This window comes from Phasianus colchicus, chromosome 3 (assembly GCF_987193195.1).
Source record: "Phasianus colchicus chromosome 3, bPhaCol1.hap1.1, whole genome shotgun sequence".
NCBI lineage: Eukaryota > Metazoa > Chordata > Aves > Galliformes > Phasianidae > Phasianus > Phasianus colchicus.
The window spans coordinates 70,671,690-70,689,954 of NC_143438.1; the positions used below are offsets into that span (position 1 = coordinate 70,671,690).

At 42.4% G+C, this 18,265-nt stretch overlaps 1 protein-coding gene across 1 annotated transcript; it reads left to right on the forward strand.

Moving 5' to 3' along the window:
* Positions 1 to 7,913: 7,913 nt before the first annotated feature.
* Positions 7,914 to 16,928, forward strand: OTUD6B (OTU deubiquitinase 6B). The gene is made up of 7 exons (XM_031590982.2): positions 7,914 to 8,083; positions 9,530 to 9,684; positions 11,561 to 11,656; positions 12,274 to 12,586; positions 13,207 to 13,268; positions 14,474 to 14,580; positions 14,839 to 16,928. Exons 1-7 carry the CDS (start codon positions 7,993 to 7,995, stop codon positions 14,921 to 14,923), a joined length of 909 nt encoding a protein of 302 aa, XP_031446842.1. The 5' UTR covers positions 7,914 to 7,992; the 3' UTR covers positions 14,924 to 16,928.
* Positions 16,929 to 18,265: the final 1,337 nt, after the last annotated feature.

Genomic DNA, 18,265 nt, shown 5'->3' on the forward strand with positions numbered 1-18,265 from the left:
GAAAAAAAAATGTATGCTTACATTGAGACATTGTTTTTCACTGCTCTATTGACATAACACAGGCAGCACTTGGCAATTCCATAGTCTAGATAGTAAATAACTATCACAGTGAAAATTGCCTCAGCTTCAAGGAGTTTAGCAGAGCATGGATTGTTGGTCAAGATTCTTGCCAAGAATATACCAGCAAAATTTTATAACACCCAATGCTAGCCCCATGAAACCTGATTCACCCTCTGTGGAATGTATTTAAATGGTTGTTAGTACTGGAAACCCCAATCATCTAATTTTGAAACCTTTTTCTGCTGAAATGAAGGATAAAAAGTTGCAGCTGGGTGTTTTTTTTTATTATTATTTCTGACAACTTAGTATGCATTGAAATCACTTCTTGTCAAACATAGGTTGCATCTCCTGGTCACACAGCCAAGAAAACTGCTTAAAAATCCAGACTCATATGTTTTCATGAAAACTCTCCATTCTGACTGCTGGGGTAACTGACATTTACAGAGCCTGGCAAAATTTTGCTACCACTAACACACACACTTCTCAGTAGTAATCTTCATAGGATTTGCAAAGAAACCTGTGATTCTTTTTACACTTTCTAGTCCAACAGATAGAAAGAGTAAATAAATTTGGTTTTGTGAGCACCAAAACGTTAAATTCAGAAATAAGCCCCATAATTTTGTTTAATTGATAAATGCAACTGGTTATTGATAGAATTTGTATATGGTCTTGACACTTAGAATCACAGCATCATTTAGGTTGGAAAAGACCCTTAAGATCATTGAGTCCAACCATGACGTAACACTATGAAGTCCACCACTAAACCATGTCCCCAGGTGCCACGTCCACAAGTCTCTTAAATATCTGCAGGGATGGCAATTCCATCACTTCCCTGGGCAACCCATCCCAATGCCTAAGCACTCTTTCCATGAAGGAATTCTTCCTGATATCCCACGTAAACTTCTTCCATTACTGCAACCTTCTTTCAGAGTTATAGAGAGTGATGAGGTCTCTCCTCAACCTCCTTTCTCCAGATTAAACAGCCCCAATTTCCTCACAGTACACTCCTCATGCCTTATTTTCTAGTTCCTTCACCATCTTTGTTGCTCCTCCCTCCATGTGTTCTAACAATTCAGTGTCCCTCTGGTAGTGAGGGGCCTTAAACTGAACACAGTATTTGAGGTGTGGTCTCAACAGTTCTGAGTACAGAGAGACAATCCCTTTCCTAGTCCTGCTGCAACACTCTTCCTATTGCAGCCACAGAATCACAGAATTACAGAATCACAGAATGGCCGGGGTTGGAAGGGACCTCAAGAATTATGAATCTCCAACCCCCCTGCCACATGCAGGGCCACCAACCTCCTCATTTAATGCTAGAACAAGCTGCCCAGGGCCCCATCCAACCTGGCCTTGAACACCTCCAGGGATGGGGTATCCATAACCTCACTGGGGAGCCTGTTCCAGCACCTCACCACTCTCTCTGTAAAGAATTTCCCCCTGACATCCAACCTAAATTTCCCCTCCCTCAACTTAAAACCATTTCCCCTTGTTCTGCAGTTATCTGCCCTTTCAAAGAGTTGATTCCCCTTTCTGTAGGCTCTCTTTAGGTATTGAAATGCTGCAATGAGGTCACCCCAAAGCCTTCTTTTCTCCAGGCTGAACAAGCCCAGCTCCCTCAGCCTGTCAAGCCAGGCTGCATTGGCCTCCTTGGCCACTTGGGGGGCACGCTGCTGGCTCAAATTTAACTGGCTGAAGACCAGCATGCCCTGGTCTTTTTCGTCTAGGCAACTTTCCAGCCACTCTTCCCCAGGCCAATACTTTGTCAGAAAAAGGGCTATACTTGTCAGAATTGTGTTGATAAGCTATTTGAAAACAGCTTCACGGATGAGTGATTTCAGCTACAGGCATCCTGCGACTAAAATCTGTTTGCACTGTTTCCAGAAAACATAACTTTGTCAGTCCTCTGACCCATGGCTGGCATTTTTAAGGTAGAAGGTTGACATATATAATCTAAGCATCTTAATGTGCATGTATGCCATGTTAGATTTTGGAAGCAAATAAGAATATGCCTCGTTCTGTGGAGGCTTTAGTGCAATTTAATGTATACATAATTCACATAGAATAATTGCAAACCTTACTACAATCTGATTTTATGGCACTAAGTAAAGGAAAATTTAACTATTTCTGATTCAGTATCTCAGATCCTGATTGACTGCTTACATACTACATGAGTCAGAAAACTCAATAAAACTTCATTAAAACAATAAAGCCACTTTAAGAGTTTTGTGTATGGCTGCAACGAGTCTGTAATTTATTTTAATGCCCAATGAGCAAGGAACATCTTGGAGATAACAGAGGGAAATGAGATAACATATATACCTAAAAGTAGTAATGCAGCTCCTTTGCTCAACCAGTGTTTTATATACCACTTAGCTGGAGTAAAATTTGGATGCTCTTTACTGCTGTCATGAAAACTGTCTGTTACACAGCATTAACTTACTGGTTTTGGCACTGATGAAGCAACTGAGATTTTCCCAGTACCAGAAGTACCACGCATCCTACGCTGATTTCTTTATAAGGTACCAGTGAACAAAAGACCTTCCTGAACTGCTGGGAGGAAGATACTCTACAATACAATAAATATGAAATGAAATAAAGAGAACATAACAGCTGATAAAGTCACTGTCCTAGTCAGATGTTATCAAAGGTAATCCTCAGTCACTGATTTCAGTGACTATTTTGTCAACATTGAGATACATTTCAAAACTGCCCTCTAATTCAGAAAATGTCTATTATGACAGTATTCAAAACAGACTGTGCTTAGTACAAATCATCCTATAGTTATCATTAACTTAGATGGGAAAATCGAGTTTCTCTTTATGAAAAAGATTAATAAAGTTATAGGTTTTTCTATTAGAAAGGGCCATTATGATAATCCAGCCTGACTTCTTCGAATTCTGAGAGAACTTAAGAAGCATTTCTTGCATGGTGCCTGTACCTTACAATTGAGCTAATCGTGGCTCAAATCCCCCTGATCAGGTTGACGAGGCCTTCCACAAGCAACTGAAAGTAGCGTCGCAATCCCAGGCACTAGTGCTTATGGGGGACTTCAATTATCCAGATATTTGCTGGAAAAGCAACGTGGCCAGGCATGCGCGGTCCAGACGGTTCCTGCAATGTGTCGAAGACAACTTTCTGATGCAGATGGTGGAGGAACCGACGAGGGGAGGGGTGTTACTGGACCTTATTCTCACAAATAAGGACGGGTTTGTTAAGGAAGTAAAAGTTGGGGGTAGCTTGGGTTGTAGTGACCACGAGATGGTGGAGTTCAAGATCTTGAGTGGAAGGAGCAAAGCAAAAAGTAGGATTGCTACCCTGGACTTTAGGAGAGCCAACTTTGATCTCTTCCGGGACCTACTTGGAGCTATCCCGTGGGCTAGGGTGTTAGAAGGTAAGGGGGCCTGTGAGAGCTGGTTGGCATTTAAACAGCTCTTCTTCCAAGCCCAGGATCGGTGCGTCCCTGTGAGCAAGAAATCAGGAAAGGGTGGCAGAAGACCTGTGTGGATGAGCAAGGAGCTCATGCACAAACTCAAAGGGAAAAAGAAGGTCCATGAAATGTGGAAAAAGGGTCTGTCCACTCGGGAAGAATATAGAAATGTTGTCAGGGCCTGCAGGGATGCGACGAGGAAGGCTAAAGCCCACCTGGAATTGAATCTAGCAAAGGTGGTAAAGGATAATAAAAAAGGTTTTTTTAAGTATGTTAACAGTAAAAGGAAGACTAGGGAGAATGTAGGTCCCCTACTAAGTGAGGGGGGTGTTCTGGTAACGGGGGATGCTGAGAAGGCGGAGATACTGAACGCCTTCTTTGCTTCTGTCTTCAGTGAAAAAGCTCCCCCTCGGGAATCCCAGGCCCTGGTGGTTAGTGAGAAGGTCTGGGGAATGGAAGACTTCCCTTTAGTCAGGGAAGAGGCGGTCCGAGAGCGCCTAGGCAACACCAATGTTCATAAATCCATGGGACCCGATGGGGTGCATCCACGGGTGCTGAGGGAGCTGGCAGAGGTGATTGCTGAACCGCTCTCTATCATCTTTGAGAGGTCTTGGAGAATGGGGGAGGTGCCTGAAGACTGGAGGATAGCCAATGTCACTCCGGTCTTCAAAAAGGGCAAGAAGGAAGATCCAGGTAATTACAGGCCAGTCAGCCTCACCTCTGTCCCTGGAAAGGTGATGGAACAGATTGTGCTGGATGCCATCTCCAGACAACTGGAAGAAAAGGAGGTTATCAGGAGTAGTCAGCACGGGTTCACCAGGGGGAGGTCGTGCTTGACCAACCTGGTAGCCTTCTATGATGTTGTCACTGGCTGGGTGGATGGGGGGAGAGCAGTGGATGTAGTCTACCTTGATTTCAGCAAGGCATTTGACACTGTCTCCCATGACATCCTTATAACGAAGCTGAGGAAGTGCGGGATAGATGAGTGGACAGTGAGGTGGGTTGAGAACTGGCTGACTGGCAGAGCACAGAGGGTTGTCACTGGCGGTGCAGAGTCTGGTTGGAGACCTGTAACCAGCGGTGTTCCCCAGGGGTCGGTGCTGGGACCGGTCCTGTTCAACATCTTCATCAATGACCTTGATGAGGGGGTAGTGGCCACCCTCAGCAAGTTTGCTGATGATACGAAGTTGGGAGGATTGGCTGACACGCCCGAAGGCTGTGCTGCCATTCAGCGAGACCTGGACAGGCTGGAGAGCTGGGCAGTAAGGAACCAGATGAAGTTTAACAAAAGCAAGTGTAGAGTCTTGCACCTAGGGAGGAATAATTGCATGCACCGGTACAGGTTGGGGGATGACCTGCTGGAGAGGAGCTCTGTGGAGAGGGACCTGGGTGTCCTGGTGGACGACAGGTTGGCCATGAGCCAGCAGTGTGCCCTTGTGGCCAAAAAGGCCAATGGCATTCTGGGGTGCATTAAAAGGAGCGTGGCCAGCAGGTCGAGGGAGGTGATCCTCCCCCTCTACTCTGCCCTGGTAAGGCCTCATCTGGAGTACTGTGTCCAGTTCTGGGCTCCCCAGTACAAAAAAGACAGGGATATCTTGGAAAGAGTCCAGCGGAGAGCCACAAAGATGGTGAAGGGCCTGGAGCATCTCCCCTATGAGGAAAGGCTAAGTGAGCTGGGTCTGTTTAGCCTTGAGAAGAGAAGACTGAGAGGGGACCTGATCCAGGTCTATAAATATCTAAGGTGTGGGGGGCAAAGTGGCGAGGCCAGACTCTTTTCAGCAGTGTGCGGAGACAGGACAAGGGGAAATGGCCAGAAGCTGGAGCATAGGAAGTTCCGCACCAATGTGCGCAAGAACTTCTTTACGGTGAGGGTGACGGAGCACTGGAACAGGCTGCCCAGGGAGGTTGTGGAGTCTCCTTCTCTGGAGATATTCAAGACCCGCCTGGACGCCTACCTGTGCGACCTGGTGTAGGGATCCTGCTTTGGCAGGGGGGTTGGACTCGATGATCTCTGGAGGTCCCTTCCAACCCCTACAATTCTGTGATTCTGTGATTCTGTATCTATTAGGAAGCACCCACAAGCCTTGATTTAAAGACTTGTATGACAGTGAACCTATCATATCCTAAAGTGTTCCACAGTTAGCACAGTTAGTTACCTGGGATTTTAGTTCTCCTTTTTTTTTTTTTTCATTTCAGTTTTTAGTCAGTGGATTTTATTATGAGTTTACTGTTAAACTACCCTTTCTGTCCAGAAATTGTAATTAGCCAAGCTGAACTTAGACACAGTAAGGCTTTATTTAAGCATTTGATTTATGTGTCAGAGAGGAAAAAGGCATAGATTTTCTTTTTTGAGAGGGGTGGGGGGTGGGAAGGCATGTACATAATCCTGTTGTACATGGTCTTGAAGACATTCTCAAGGAGCCAGAAATCCTGGAGGAAGTAGGCATAGAACATCAGGGTCCTTGGCACAGATAGGGACAGCAGAGGCACACATACAGCCCTGACAATCCTACAGACATCATGACTGCAGATCCCATGATGACAGTTTCCTCAAATTCAGAATTTAGTCCCTTTAAAATATGTTTTCTAGACAGCTTGCAGTCCTTGCTCTCTGCCCCCTAAGCTATAAGTATGCTTTGTGATCACAGAGAGCCTTACTTTCTCAGGTCTCAGCAAATGCCTTCTGTTGTTTGGTTGTTTTTCTCTTGCTTAGCTACAGCTGCTTCTTTTCTTTGCCATGCTCTGAGGAGACTTTCTCATTGCTTGCGATGTCTTGTTTTTTCAGTCATTTGTTCACACTTTTGCATCTTCTATTTTTATCCTGTTCCGGTATTTTGAAGGCCTTTGTTGCTATTCCACATTACAGTCCACAATAGATGTCTGGTACCAATCACCAGTTCGAAGAGCAGGTTCTCACACCAGGCTGATAACCAACCTAACAGATCAGGATTGAGGCCTTGAGAAGTTGGAATTAAGCCTGCTAGCCATGGCAATGCTCTTCTTAATAATTCTCATTTATTCTGTTGCATGGCAGTAAAGGAATTTGCTCCCTCATGCTTAATGGAGAGTCCCAAACCCTCCAATCCTACATAATCTTGACTTCAGTTGTGCTGAGAGGTGTTCAAATAAAGGTGACATATTATACAATCACAGAGTCATTAAGGCTGAAAAAGACCACTAAGATCATGTAGTCCAAACATTGACCCATCACAACCATGCCCACTAAACTGTGTCTCTCAGTGCCACCTCTCTTGAACACCTCCAGGGACAGTGACCCCAACACTTCCCTGGGCAGCCTGTTCCAATACCTCACCACTCCTGAGAGGAAATGTTTCCCAATGTCCAACCTGAACCTCCTCTGGTGCAACTTAAGGCTATTCCCTCTCATGCTATCACCGTTACCTGGGAGAAGAGGCCGAACAACACCTCGCCACAACCTCCTTGTTGTAGAGAAGGCAGTTGTAGAGAACAATAAGGTTCCCACTGAGCCTCCTCTTCTCCAGACTGAAAAATCCCAGGTCCCTCAGCCACTCCCCGTAAGACTTGTGCTCCAGACCCGCCCCAAGTTTCGTTGTTAGTGTTGTTGCTGCGTGCCAGATGGCAGCAGAGGGGCAGTCTGACACAATGGCATCTGACAGAGAAGTGCATATGAAGCAAAGCGTGAGATTGAACTTTTACATGTGGAAAAAATGGCACTTATTGACATTCACTGATGCTTGCTGAACGTTGATGGAGACCAGACAGTGGATATGAGCACAGTGAGGCAGTGAGCAGTGAAGGTTCGGCAGCAGTGCCAACAACACTGGGTCACTTCCTCTGGAGTAGATCTTTAGGAGACGGCATGCAGGCTATTGTTCACTGCTGGTGAAAATGCACAGCTAATGGCGGCAATTGTGCTGAAAAACTGTTTTGTGGCTGAGAGTTTGCTCTATCAAACAGCACTATTGTATACGACGTGCTCTTTGTATCTGCTGAAGTTTCCCTGGAAATAAGTAGGAAGCATTACTTTCAGAGCGAGCCATGTCCCTCTTTCCGTTTCTAAAGACGGTCCCATAGGCAGCCTTGGATCAGACAGGTTTCGAGCAAGCCGCTCCGCAGGTGTTTCTGCCACGAGACGGTAATGACGAGGGGGTGCTTCAGCTTAACGATCGACCAGACAGGGACGGCCGCGCCGTCTCCCCCACCCGTCGTCCTGCGCTTTCACGCCGCCCACCAAAGAAACGCTGCCACCGCCGGGCCCAGAACGCGAGGGCTGCCGAGGCGGGGAGAAGCCGCTCATCTCAGCGGCGGGGCGGCCCCAGGCCGCCAGGCCCACAAACAGCCGATCCCGGAGGCGCCCGCAGCCGGGGCAGCAGAGGCGCTCCCGGCTCGCCGCCCCGCTCCCCGCACGGCCAGGCGCGGGCGGAGGGCGGGGCCGGGCGGCGCGGCGCGGCGCTGCCGGAAGCACGCGGCTCCCGCCGGGGTCGGGGTGAGGGCGTCCGGCGGGCGCGGGCCTGCGGGCGCCCATGGAGGGCTCCGAGGACGAGGAGGCGGAGGCCGGCGGGCCGCTGCAGCAGCTCGTCAAGCGGCAGCGCAGGGAGAAGCGCGAGCTGCAGGGTGAGGCGGGCCGGGAGCGGGGAGCGGCCTGTCCGCCGGGGCAGCGCGTGGGGCGCTCGGCAGCGAGAGAGGCCGAAGGGACGGCGGCGGTGTGCGCTTTCTTGCGTTAGCGCGTGTCTCCCGGCCCGGCGTCGTGCCGCTTTCCTTTGTTGTGAAGGGAGACGCGCTTTCGTGAGGCGCTGCGGAAGCGCTTGCCGAAGGGACCCGCGTGGCCGCGTGTCATCGCTCGCGGCGCGCTGCGGCCTCCGGGCTCGGCCGGCCGCGGTGACGGCGGTCACTGCAGCGCCGCGTCCGCGTCTCACCGATACGGTGCGGTACCACGGCGTGGCTGAGAGGTCCTCCACGTGGGTTCTGTTGAGCTTCGTGGTTGACCGTTACCTTTTCGTTAAGCGTTTCCCATTGTTGATGTATCTGATACGTGCTTTTCCTTATCTGGCTTCTTTGGTATTTAATGAAAGAGATCAGTCTGCGGCCTTCAATCAGAGGGCTGGTTTGGCAGTGTATCATTATAGGAACATAGTGTTTTGGGGGTGTATTTTCATCCCTCAGATAAAGCGGGTATTGGAAAGAGAGGCAGTAGTCAGGGGGTTCTGGTGAAAAAACTTGACATGAAAAACTTGACATGAGCCAGCAGTGTGTGTTTGCAACCCAGAAGGTCAACAGTAACCTGTGCTGCGTGACAGGAGGAGTGGCCAGCAGGGACAGGGAGGTGATTTGTTCCCCTCTGCTCTGCCCTTGTGGGGCCTCATCTGGAATAACGTGTCCAGGTCTGGAGACCCCAGCTCCAGGAAAGATGTGGAGCTGTTGGAATGAGTCCAGAGGAGAGTTCTTAAGGTGATTGAGGGCTGCTGGTCTTCTCTTATAAGGAGAGGCTGAGGAAGTTGGGCTTGTTTAGCTTGGAGAAAGCTCTGGAGAGACCTCATTGTGGCTTTCCAGTACTTGATGGGACCTTATAAACAGGAGGGAGAGCGACTTTTTACATGGGGAGATAGTGACAGAACAAGGAGGTTTTGTTCTAATAGAAGGGAGATTCAGATTAAATGTGGGGGAGAAGTTTTTCACTGAGAGGGCTATGAGGCCCTGGCACAGATGCCCAGAGAAGCTGTGGGTGCCCCATCCCTGGAGGCATTCAAGGGCAGGTTGGATGGATCCCTGGGCAGCCTGATCTGCTGGGTGGTAGCCCTGCACACAATTCAAGCCTGCTTGAATTACTCCTTGAACCCACTCTGCTTTATATAATAGTAGCATAGTACACTTCAGATGTCATGATTTCAACTGTTAAAAAAATATATGTAATGCAAAATGTGGTGTGATGTGCAGCCGGATATACAAACTGTTAAAGCATTCTGATATCTTGAGATATGTAATTTTTTCTTTATGGCTAGCATCCTCCCTTAGGCCATGACTGTGGAGTTGCTGTAACATTTTATCACACTACTTTAACAGCAAAAATTCAAGGCATGAAAAATGCTGTTCCCAAGAATGATAAAAAGAGGCGAAAACAGCTGGCTGAAGAAGTCGCCAAACTAGAGGCAGAACTTGAACAGAAGCACAAGGAGGAATTAAAGCAGCTGAAGGAAACTATGCCTGAGCAGAATAAGGTATATTCCTTAACTTGAGCTTAAGTTGTGTGTAGATATAATTTGTGTTTGGACTTCTTTAACTTTTTAAAAAATTGTAATTGACTAATGTGTAATTTTTTTAAAGCATTTCTCCTTTTCCTCACAGTATTTCCTTGCAGTACTGTTGTAATCTTTGGAAAGATCCATCTGCTGTGTTGGTTAAGCAGACATTGCTGGAAGAAGCATTTCGTTGTATTCTTAATGGTGAACAGTATTTGGTTTTGCTCTTATGGCTAAGTTAACAGCTCAGTCTTATTAATAAATATATGCATTTTTATAGTTCTTGTTATGTTGTCTTTCTAATTACCATAAGTATTAGGCTACTCAAGTACTGGACTGGTGAACTTCAGTAGGCAATTGAAAAATGCATTTTGATTGGTTTTGCAGATCTGGCAACAGCATAGGTGACGTTCTTTTTTTACAAAAACATTTTCTGTAATCATGAGAGTTTTGTCTTAAAGGCTGCTGTTAGTCTATGTTGGCAGTGCAGCTACTTGAATGTTTACAGTGTGCTGTGCTTAGTTTTTTTACAGAGGCTTAGTATTATCTCAGTTTAACTGCAGGAAATACGAGTAAACTTTATATGAGCATTTAATTGAATAATGTATAGAAGTTAACCTATGTTTTATCAATTACTAAATAAAGTGACTTAAACTCCCACTGCAAACAATTTTGCATACTTAATTCTGTATATCCAATACTGAAAGGAACCCGTATTTCTAACATGCACTTGAGTTCAAATGCAGTTGGTGCAAGCAGGCCTGTTCATATACTTTCTTCTATCTAAATGGCAGTACGGCTTGCAGCTAAATTGGAATATTGGCACAACATGGTTATCTGTGACTGATGCTATGCTCCATACTTATCTGTCTCCTTAAGTGACTTCTTAACTTCGACTTTTTGCTATGTAAATCTTGTAAAGAAACAAACAAAAACCTGTCTCTGCAATGCTTTCTGGACCAAATGTTTTCTGATTTCTAACTTAAGGAGGAAGTAAGCAGGTTGGCCTATTGCTTGAAAACAAGAGAGAAAAAGATTAGTGAAAGACTTTCAGAGAAATTGTCTTGTCTGAGAAGAATCTACTGAGATTCCTTTTGAAAACGTTTTCAGTTGCAAGCACTATAACCCTATGCAAATCTTATGTAGTAGTCTTTAATCAGATTCTTAAGCAGGTGATTAGTTCATAAGCGTAACGCTTCTTAGATTAGTTTCAGTGATTTGTTTCATTTTTGCCAATGAGTTGTCAAAGTATTTGAGCTAAAGTTCCTGTGGCAATCATAGATTTCCCTGTGAAGATTTTAGTTTGAGATACCTGTTGGTCTTCTCAAATTTATTTCTCGACTTCTCTATTCAGACCAAAAGTACACCTGTGCTTTCCAGAGCAACATCTGGTTTGTACTGTAATGAGATGAGTTTTGACATTCTGTCTTAGAAACATCAATTCTTTGTCTCTTCCAAGGACTTACTCTTTGTTAAGAAGATTCTGATTTAACTAGTGCAGAACTTGGTAGCAGCTCTCTGGCTGCTTCAGCTTAACATGCATCTGCAGGTAAGGAGAAGAAAATTCCCCTGCAGCCAGTCAGCTGTGTTCACGCTTCACTGTGGAAGCTTGTAAGAGAACACATAGAATTGTGCAGTTCACAACCATTCACGTTTTGAGATGAAAGGAAGAAGGTAATCAGATGGGTTGGGATGTGAAATGCTTGACTGTCAGCTTTGAGAGGCTCTGTGCCATGCTGATCTTTGTGTAAAAACACTGTAAATATACATTGAGACTACCTCGAAATAGCTTAAAATTGTTTTAAGTTATTTATACCAATAAGAACTTGTAACGCTTTTTTTTTTCTCTTTTCAGATAGATTCTATAGCTGATGGTGTTGCAAATTTTGAGCTTGAGGGACGAGAGCAGCAGATTCAGCATCCTCGAATATCAAAAGCACAGAAGAGACGGGTATGATATAACATCAAAACATTTTACAAATATTTGATTAAGTTCTTTTCATTTAAAATAAGCTGTAGTAGCTGGTAATTATTTTACAGAGGGCATTACCTGGCTAATTCAGTATTGATTTTGCACCTTCTGGTGTCTTGGAAACTTACGAAGTTGCTATGTAGTCATTTGTAAGCATTTTTAAAATTTTTAAAATAGTTGCACTTCCTGGAAGTCTGAATAGATCAGGAGATAGAAGACAGGAAAAAAAATCATAAAACCCAAACCATTTTGTAAGAATTTCACTGGAAGCACTAATAAAGAAATAAAGTAAAATAAGATAGATATGTGGAAAAAATGAAAGTAATAGAACACTACAGATTCAGCAAAAGAACCTTAATAATGAAGTTCTTGTAAATTTGTGGGTTTGGGGATTTATTGGTCATTTAGCACTTGCTAAAACTTGGGTTTAGGAGGTTTCTGAAACTTAGTAGTACTTATTTCAGAGAATGTTTCATGAACTTCAAGGTACTGAGGAAGCATTTCAGTTAAAGAGTTAGAGTCAACTACTGAGTGAAGAGCTGTACAGACATCTTCTGAAGTCTAATGGTTGATATAATTTATGTTTACAATCTAAGGAAAAAAAAGCTGCCTTGGAGAAAGAAAGAGAAGAAAGAATAGCTGAAGCTGAAATAGAAAATTTAACAGGAGCAAGGCATCTTGAAAGTCAGAAACTTGCCTCCTTGTTGGCAGCAAGGCACTTGGAGATTAAACAGATTCCTTCAGATGGCCATTGCATGTACAGAGCTATTGAAGATCAGCTCAAGGATCACCACAATTCCTGGACTGTTGCAACTCTGAGAAATCAAACAGCAAAGTATATTCAAAGTCACTTTGATGACTTCCTGCCATTTCTTACAAACCCCAATACTGGAGACATGTATAGCAAAGGTAAGAATTGTAGTGTAAAAGATTTTAGAAAACATTGTAATTATTTCCGATATAATTATTGCCCTTGGTTACAGCTGAGGTGTGACTAACTCCTTATATATTTGTTCCTGAACTTCATTTGTGTATTGGTTCTGCTGTGTTCTAAATGCTGTAGAAGTTAACAATTGGTTGGCTAATTTGGAATTCAGAAAGTAACAGCACAACTACATGCAGTTACAAGATACTAAAAATATATCACACTAAGAATTAAGCATATTTGCTTTCATATTCTATTCTAGACTCTCAGAACAGTAATTTTTGAAACACATAAGCAATTTCATGCTTTTTGTTACTAACAATTCCTTGAATAAAAAGTTTAAAATGTAAATTTCTTTTTTTTCCCTGTAACTTTCCTTATTTCTGCCTTCAGTCTTTATTTTTCTTTCCAAAACAGTTATGCTTTTTTTTCTGGTTTCTACCGCTTTTCTTTTTTTTTTTTTTTTTCCCCCTTCAGTGTATATATTTTCCCGTCTTTGGACTTTCCAGGTTCTAGCTGTTCATTGTACAACCATTATTTTTCCTTAGTTGCTAGTTCTCAAAGGAGAGGACTACTAACAGTTGACTTTTTTCTTTCCCCACAGAGGAATTTGCAAAATACTGTGATGATATAGCAAATACAGCTGCATGGGGTGGTCAACTGGAAGTAAGTATCATATTCACTCAGTTCAGAATTTTGCAAATTATCAATTTATCTTTAAAAAAGGACTTCTTAGGAAATAGTGCCTGTAGGGATTTTCTTCTGTGGTTGTAATTTTCCCCGTGTCAGCATTTCTGCTGGTCTGCTGATGTTCTTTTTGACAGCATAACAGGTAAAGAATTCAGTAGCTTAAAATATTGTTAGAAAGAATGACAGTAGGATTAAGGGAAGACTTTGTCTTAAGGGGAAGAAAGCATTTTTTTTTTTGTGCAAGCTGGTGGTAGGTGGACTGTGTTCAGTTCTGGGCACCTCAGTACAGAAAGAAAATGCTGAGGTGCTGGAGCACGTCCAAAGAAGGGCAGCAAGGCTTGTGAAGGGCTTGGAGAATATGCCTTACAAGAAGAGACTGAAGGAACTGGGGCTGTTTAGTCTGGGAAAGAGGAGGCTGAGGGGAGACTTTATTGCTCTCTTCAGACACCTGAAAGGTGATTGCAGCGAGAGTGGGGTTGGTCTCTTCTCACTGGTAACAGGTGACAGGATGAGGGGAAATGGTCTCAAGTTGCGTCAGGGGAGGTTTAGGTTGGATATTGGGAATGCCTTCTTTACAGAAAGGGTTGTGAAGCACTGGAATAGGCTTTCCAGGGAGGTGGTTGAGTCACCATCCCTGGATGTGTTTAAAAGCTGTTTGGATGTGGTGCTCAGGGACATGATTTAGCAGTGGGTTGTTAGGGTAGTATGGTCCGATTGTGGTTGGGCTCAATGATCTTTAAGGGCTTTTCCAACTTGAGTAATTTTATGATTCTATGACAGTTGGACTAGATGCTCTTGGAGGTCTTTTCCAACCTTGATGTATCTATGATTCTATGGTAACAAACGGAGCATTGTTGGATTTTTGTAATAACCTTTGAGGTTGAGAAAGTATGTTTTAGTTTATGTCCTTTTTTTTAGTTTTATGTCCATTTTTTTTTACTGCTTTCTGAAAGTTATTACTGTAGCTAGCACAATGTTGTCTGTTTTTATCAAGATAATAAATAATTTAAGGCAATTTATTAGTTGGAAAAGTTGAAGCTATTTCGCTTTTTAATAAAGTTTAGTTTCTAACAAAATTTGAAATGTTATAACTAAACTATGTTCGCTAGAACTAAATAGTATGTCTGCTCCCCACTTGGATTTAATCATATTACTGAATGGGTTTTGTTTTTGCCTTACAGCTAAGGGCTTTGTCGCACATTCTGCAGACACCTATTGAGGTAGTGCAGATGGATTCCCCTTCTATTATTGTTGGTGAAGAATATTCAGGCAAACCAATAATACTTGTGTAAGTATGTAATTTTATCCATTCTTAAAATTCTTACTAACGCTAATAAAACTTTTTTTTATTATTATTCAAAGCTTGTGTCAGTCTGTGTCTGAAAGTCACCAATGTTAAAACCTGCCTTTATTAGTGCTCTGCTTTTTTTTTTAATGACCATTTATTTTTCTGTGCTAAAACTTGAACTTAAACTGTCCAGTGCTGTTAGTGTTTGGCATGCAGTATATTTTAGTTAAACTAAATATTTATTTTCTAACTTTTCAGGTATATGAGACATGCTTATGGATTAGGAGAACATTACAATTCTGTAAAACTTCTAACAGACACGGCTACAGAAAATGGCAGCTAGTATTGAAAAAATCCACATTGGTAACAGTTGCATCTTGATATGTTGGGCTCCAGACAACTGTTAGATGGACAGGAAAGTAAAACTACCTGGAATGGATAAAAAATGGAAAAAAAGATGTTTGAGGTTTTGCTGGGAATCATAAACAGCTCTTTATTTGAAACACAGAAAGACAAAGTTCCAAACACCACAGTATTTTGAATTTGTTGGTATTAATCATATTTAGAAAATCTCTAAAATACTGACTGTGCAGGTCGGAACTCTTTTTCTGTTGGTTTGTTTGTTTTCATAGAACTTCTTCTCATGCCACGGTGAAAATACTCAGCAGCGAATGGTTAATCTGCAATATACTAAAGAATTAAGGTTACTAGAAAGGTTTCTTTTACATTATTTCTTGGAGATTTTCATGATCATGGAAGAGTTGAGGACTTCAAAATAATTGATTTATTTAGATTGCTGGAGTATTGTTTGCTGTATTTTAGTTCTGTCAGAATCTAGCTTTAATACTATAGTAGGGATCCCCTTTATTTGGGCAGGGAAGAGCTTGACTGAAGGAATCACAAAAAGTGTCTTAAAATTTTACAGGCTTTTATCAGTTTTTTTTACCAAGATCTGAGGGCTTCACTTCTATTTTGCTATAGGATGCTGTTGATGCTGTTCCTGGTACTGAATCTCTTAGGTAGAGAATTGTTGTTGATGACTGTACATCATAACATGGATGAGTCAGCTGTGCTGTTCATCCTTCATCTGTGTGTTTTGATGCTACAGAAATCTTACAAACAGGTCCTCAGTTTCCTTAGTTCAGGTAGTGAGACTTTACCTGAACTCATCATGCATGGACCTGCTGATCTATGCGTGGCCTAAAATGCAGTATTTTATAAGGCTTAAAACAGGTTGGATACAAGTGTAAAAATAACCACCTTCTCTTATATCAGTAACTTTAAATGTGATATGCAAAATAATTTATATTTTCCTTATGCACAGAGAAGACTTGAAAGGTTTTTTGGGTTTTTTTTTTTTTAATTGTTTGTCTTTTTACTTTGGAAATGCAGGTTTTTGTCTTGAGGTTGCTACAATTATGACTCCAAAACTGGCAGCAAACTGTAATGCAATCAGTTGTTTTTTAACAGTAGAAGTCTTGTTGTTCTTAAAGCCATAGCCTATAACATCATAATTGTCTGCATTATTTTATGCCAGTAAGTTGCTTTGAAGAAAAGCAGTTCTTGTCAGATTTAAACATTTGCCCTCAATTGAAGATTATGAGGTAACAGTGCACATATTGTAATCTTTTGGTGAATTTAGCCAGTGGATTCATGTTCCTAGGACTTAAATTGCAAATCTGCTCTTAATCAAATAGATAAATGTTCACTTTATGGATCAGGTTCTGTCTGAATTAAAGCACTTTGAGAGAGGGAAACATACAAATAAAAAAGCAGTCATAGCAGAGGTCTGTGGGGGGCAGAGAAGTGCTGGCTGAACAAGCAGAACGCATATTAAGAATTTTTTAGAATGGTTTTGGTAACCATATATTAACAATATCAAGAATTTGCTGCATCCTTATTTATCAGATACAGTATAGCAAATGTAGCTCTATTTACAGCAGCTGTTCCACTGCAGAATTTGATTTACTACCTTTCCTGTATGAAACCACATTTTTAATGAAAAAGATGTCTCTATTCATAATAGCACTATGAATTTTACTTAAAATAATAATTTCAAATATTATTCTCAGTGCTGCTTAAAATTGGCTTGATACAAAATGCAGATGCTGCTTTTCATAGATACCTTGTGAAAGAAGTTCTTTGGTTTGTTGAGTTCTCATTTTTTTTTTTTTAATTGATAAGAGGAAGATGTCAGAATCCTGGAATGCCTGTACTAACAGTTTGTGCTGTTTATTATGTTTACAACCTGTATAAAGAAAAAGAATGTTTTAATAGAGTGGGCAGAAGATCCTTGCTCGTGCTATGTGGAACTTGCCAAAATTTAATAAATTGGTTTATATGTGGCATTTTTTGTTGTGGTCACTTCTAATTCTGTACATGAATTGTTCACTTCTTAATTTCTAGTATTAATAAATTTACTAATTTTTATGACTTTAGGATCCTACTATAGCATGAATTCTCTGCGACTCCTCCCATTCAAGCAGACAGAGGTTTGCTCTTTGTAAAATTGTGTTTATAGATGAGTTGTATACTCAGCATTGTAGTAATTTACAGAATAATTTATTTGAAAATATCCTTGAATTTCTCTGTACATGAAAATGACCAAGTGAAATGGAATCTCAATTCTGAATATTAATTTCCTGGTGAACATGGGATATCTGCCTGTACCTGTCACCATCAGACTCCCCCATCACATGCCCTTCAAAAGTCCTTTTCCAGCTTTCTTGTAGGCCATATTCAGGTATTGGAAAGCTGCTATATTCAGGTATTGGAGAGCGCCAGTTTTCTCAGCCTCTCCTTGTAGGGGAGGTGCTCCAGCCCTCTTATCATATGTGTGGCCCTCTTCTGGACCTGCTCCAGCATCTGTGTCCTTGTGTTGGGGGCTCCAGAAGTGGAAACAGTGCTTCACATGTGATCTCACAAGAGCAGAGTAGAGGGGCACAATCACCTCACTCGATCGTTTGGTCACACTTCTCTTGATGCAACACAAAATATGGTTGGCCTTCTGGGCTGCAAGAGCACATTGCTGGCTCATGTTGAATCTTTCATCAACCAACAGTCCCAAATCCTTCTTGGGCTACTCTTAGGCCATTCTCTGCCCAACCTGTGTCTTTGAGGTGAAATGGCCTATAAAAATGGCCTGTAAAAATGGCCTGTATCTGTATGAGGGGAAATGGCCTCAAGTTGCACCAGGGGAGATTTAGGTTGGATATCAGGAAACACTTCTTTACAGAATGGGTTGTGAAGTGCTGGAATAGGCTCCCCAGGGAGGTGGTTGAGTCACCATCCCTGGATATGTTTAAAAACTGGATGTGGTGCTCAGGGACATGATTTATTGGACGGTTGGTAGGGTAGCATGTTTAGGTTGTGGTTGGTCTTGATGATTTTTAATGTCTTTTCCAACCTGAGCAATTCTATGGTTCTATCCCTTGCTGTGCTGCATGTTGGTAGTGTGGGCTGCAGCCAGTCCCAGGAAGCAGAGCATGGTGATGGTGGAAGGGGAAGTGGATATGTTCATCCTGTATCATAAGCTGTTTAAATGTTTCATTAATGTCAAGACTTTTTTTTTTTTTTTTTTTTTTTTTTTTTTTTTTAAATTTATTGCTTTTTTGAATTTCATATCACTTACTTATGTTACTTATGTGTACATGTATAATTTTTGTAATCCATTGTGTTTACACAA

Excerpts from the sequence above, each read along its gene's own strand:
- OTUD6B (XM_031590982.2), top strand. The coding sequence starts at position 7,993 with ATGGAGGGCTCCGAGGACGAGGAGGCGGAGGCCGGCGGGCCGCTGCAG. Across the intron at positions 8,084-9,529 it reads GGAGAAGCGCGAGCTGCAGG|CAAAAATTCAAGGCATGAAA; the intron begins GTGAGGCGGGCC and ends CTACTTTAACAG. Across the intron at positions 12,587-13,206 it reads TGGAGACATGTATAGCAAAG|AGGAATTTGCAAAATACTGT; the intron begins GTAAGAATTGTA and ends CTTTCCCCACAG.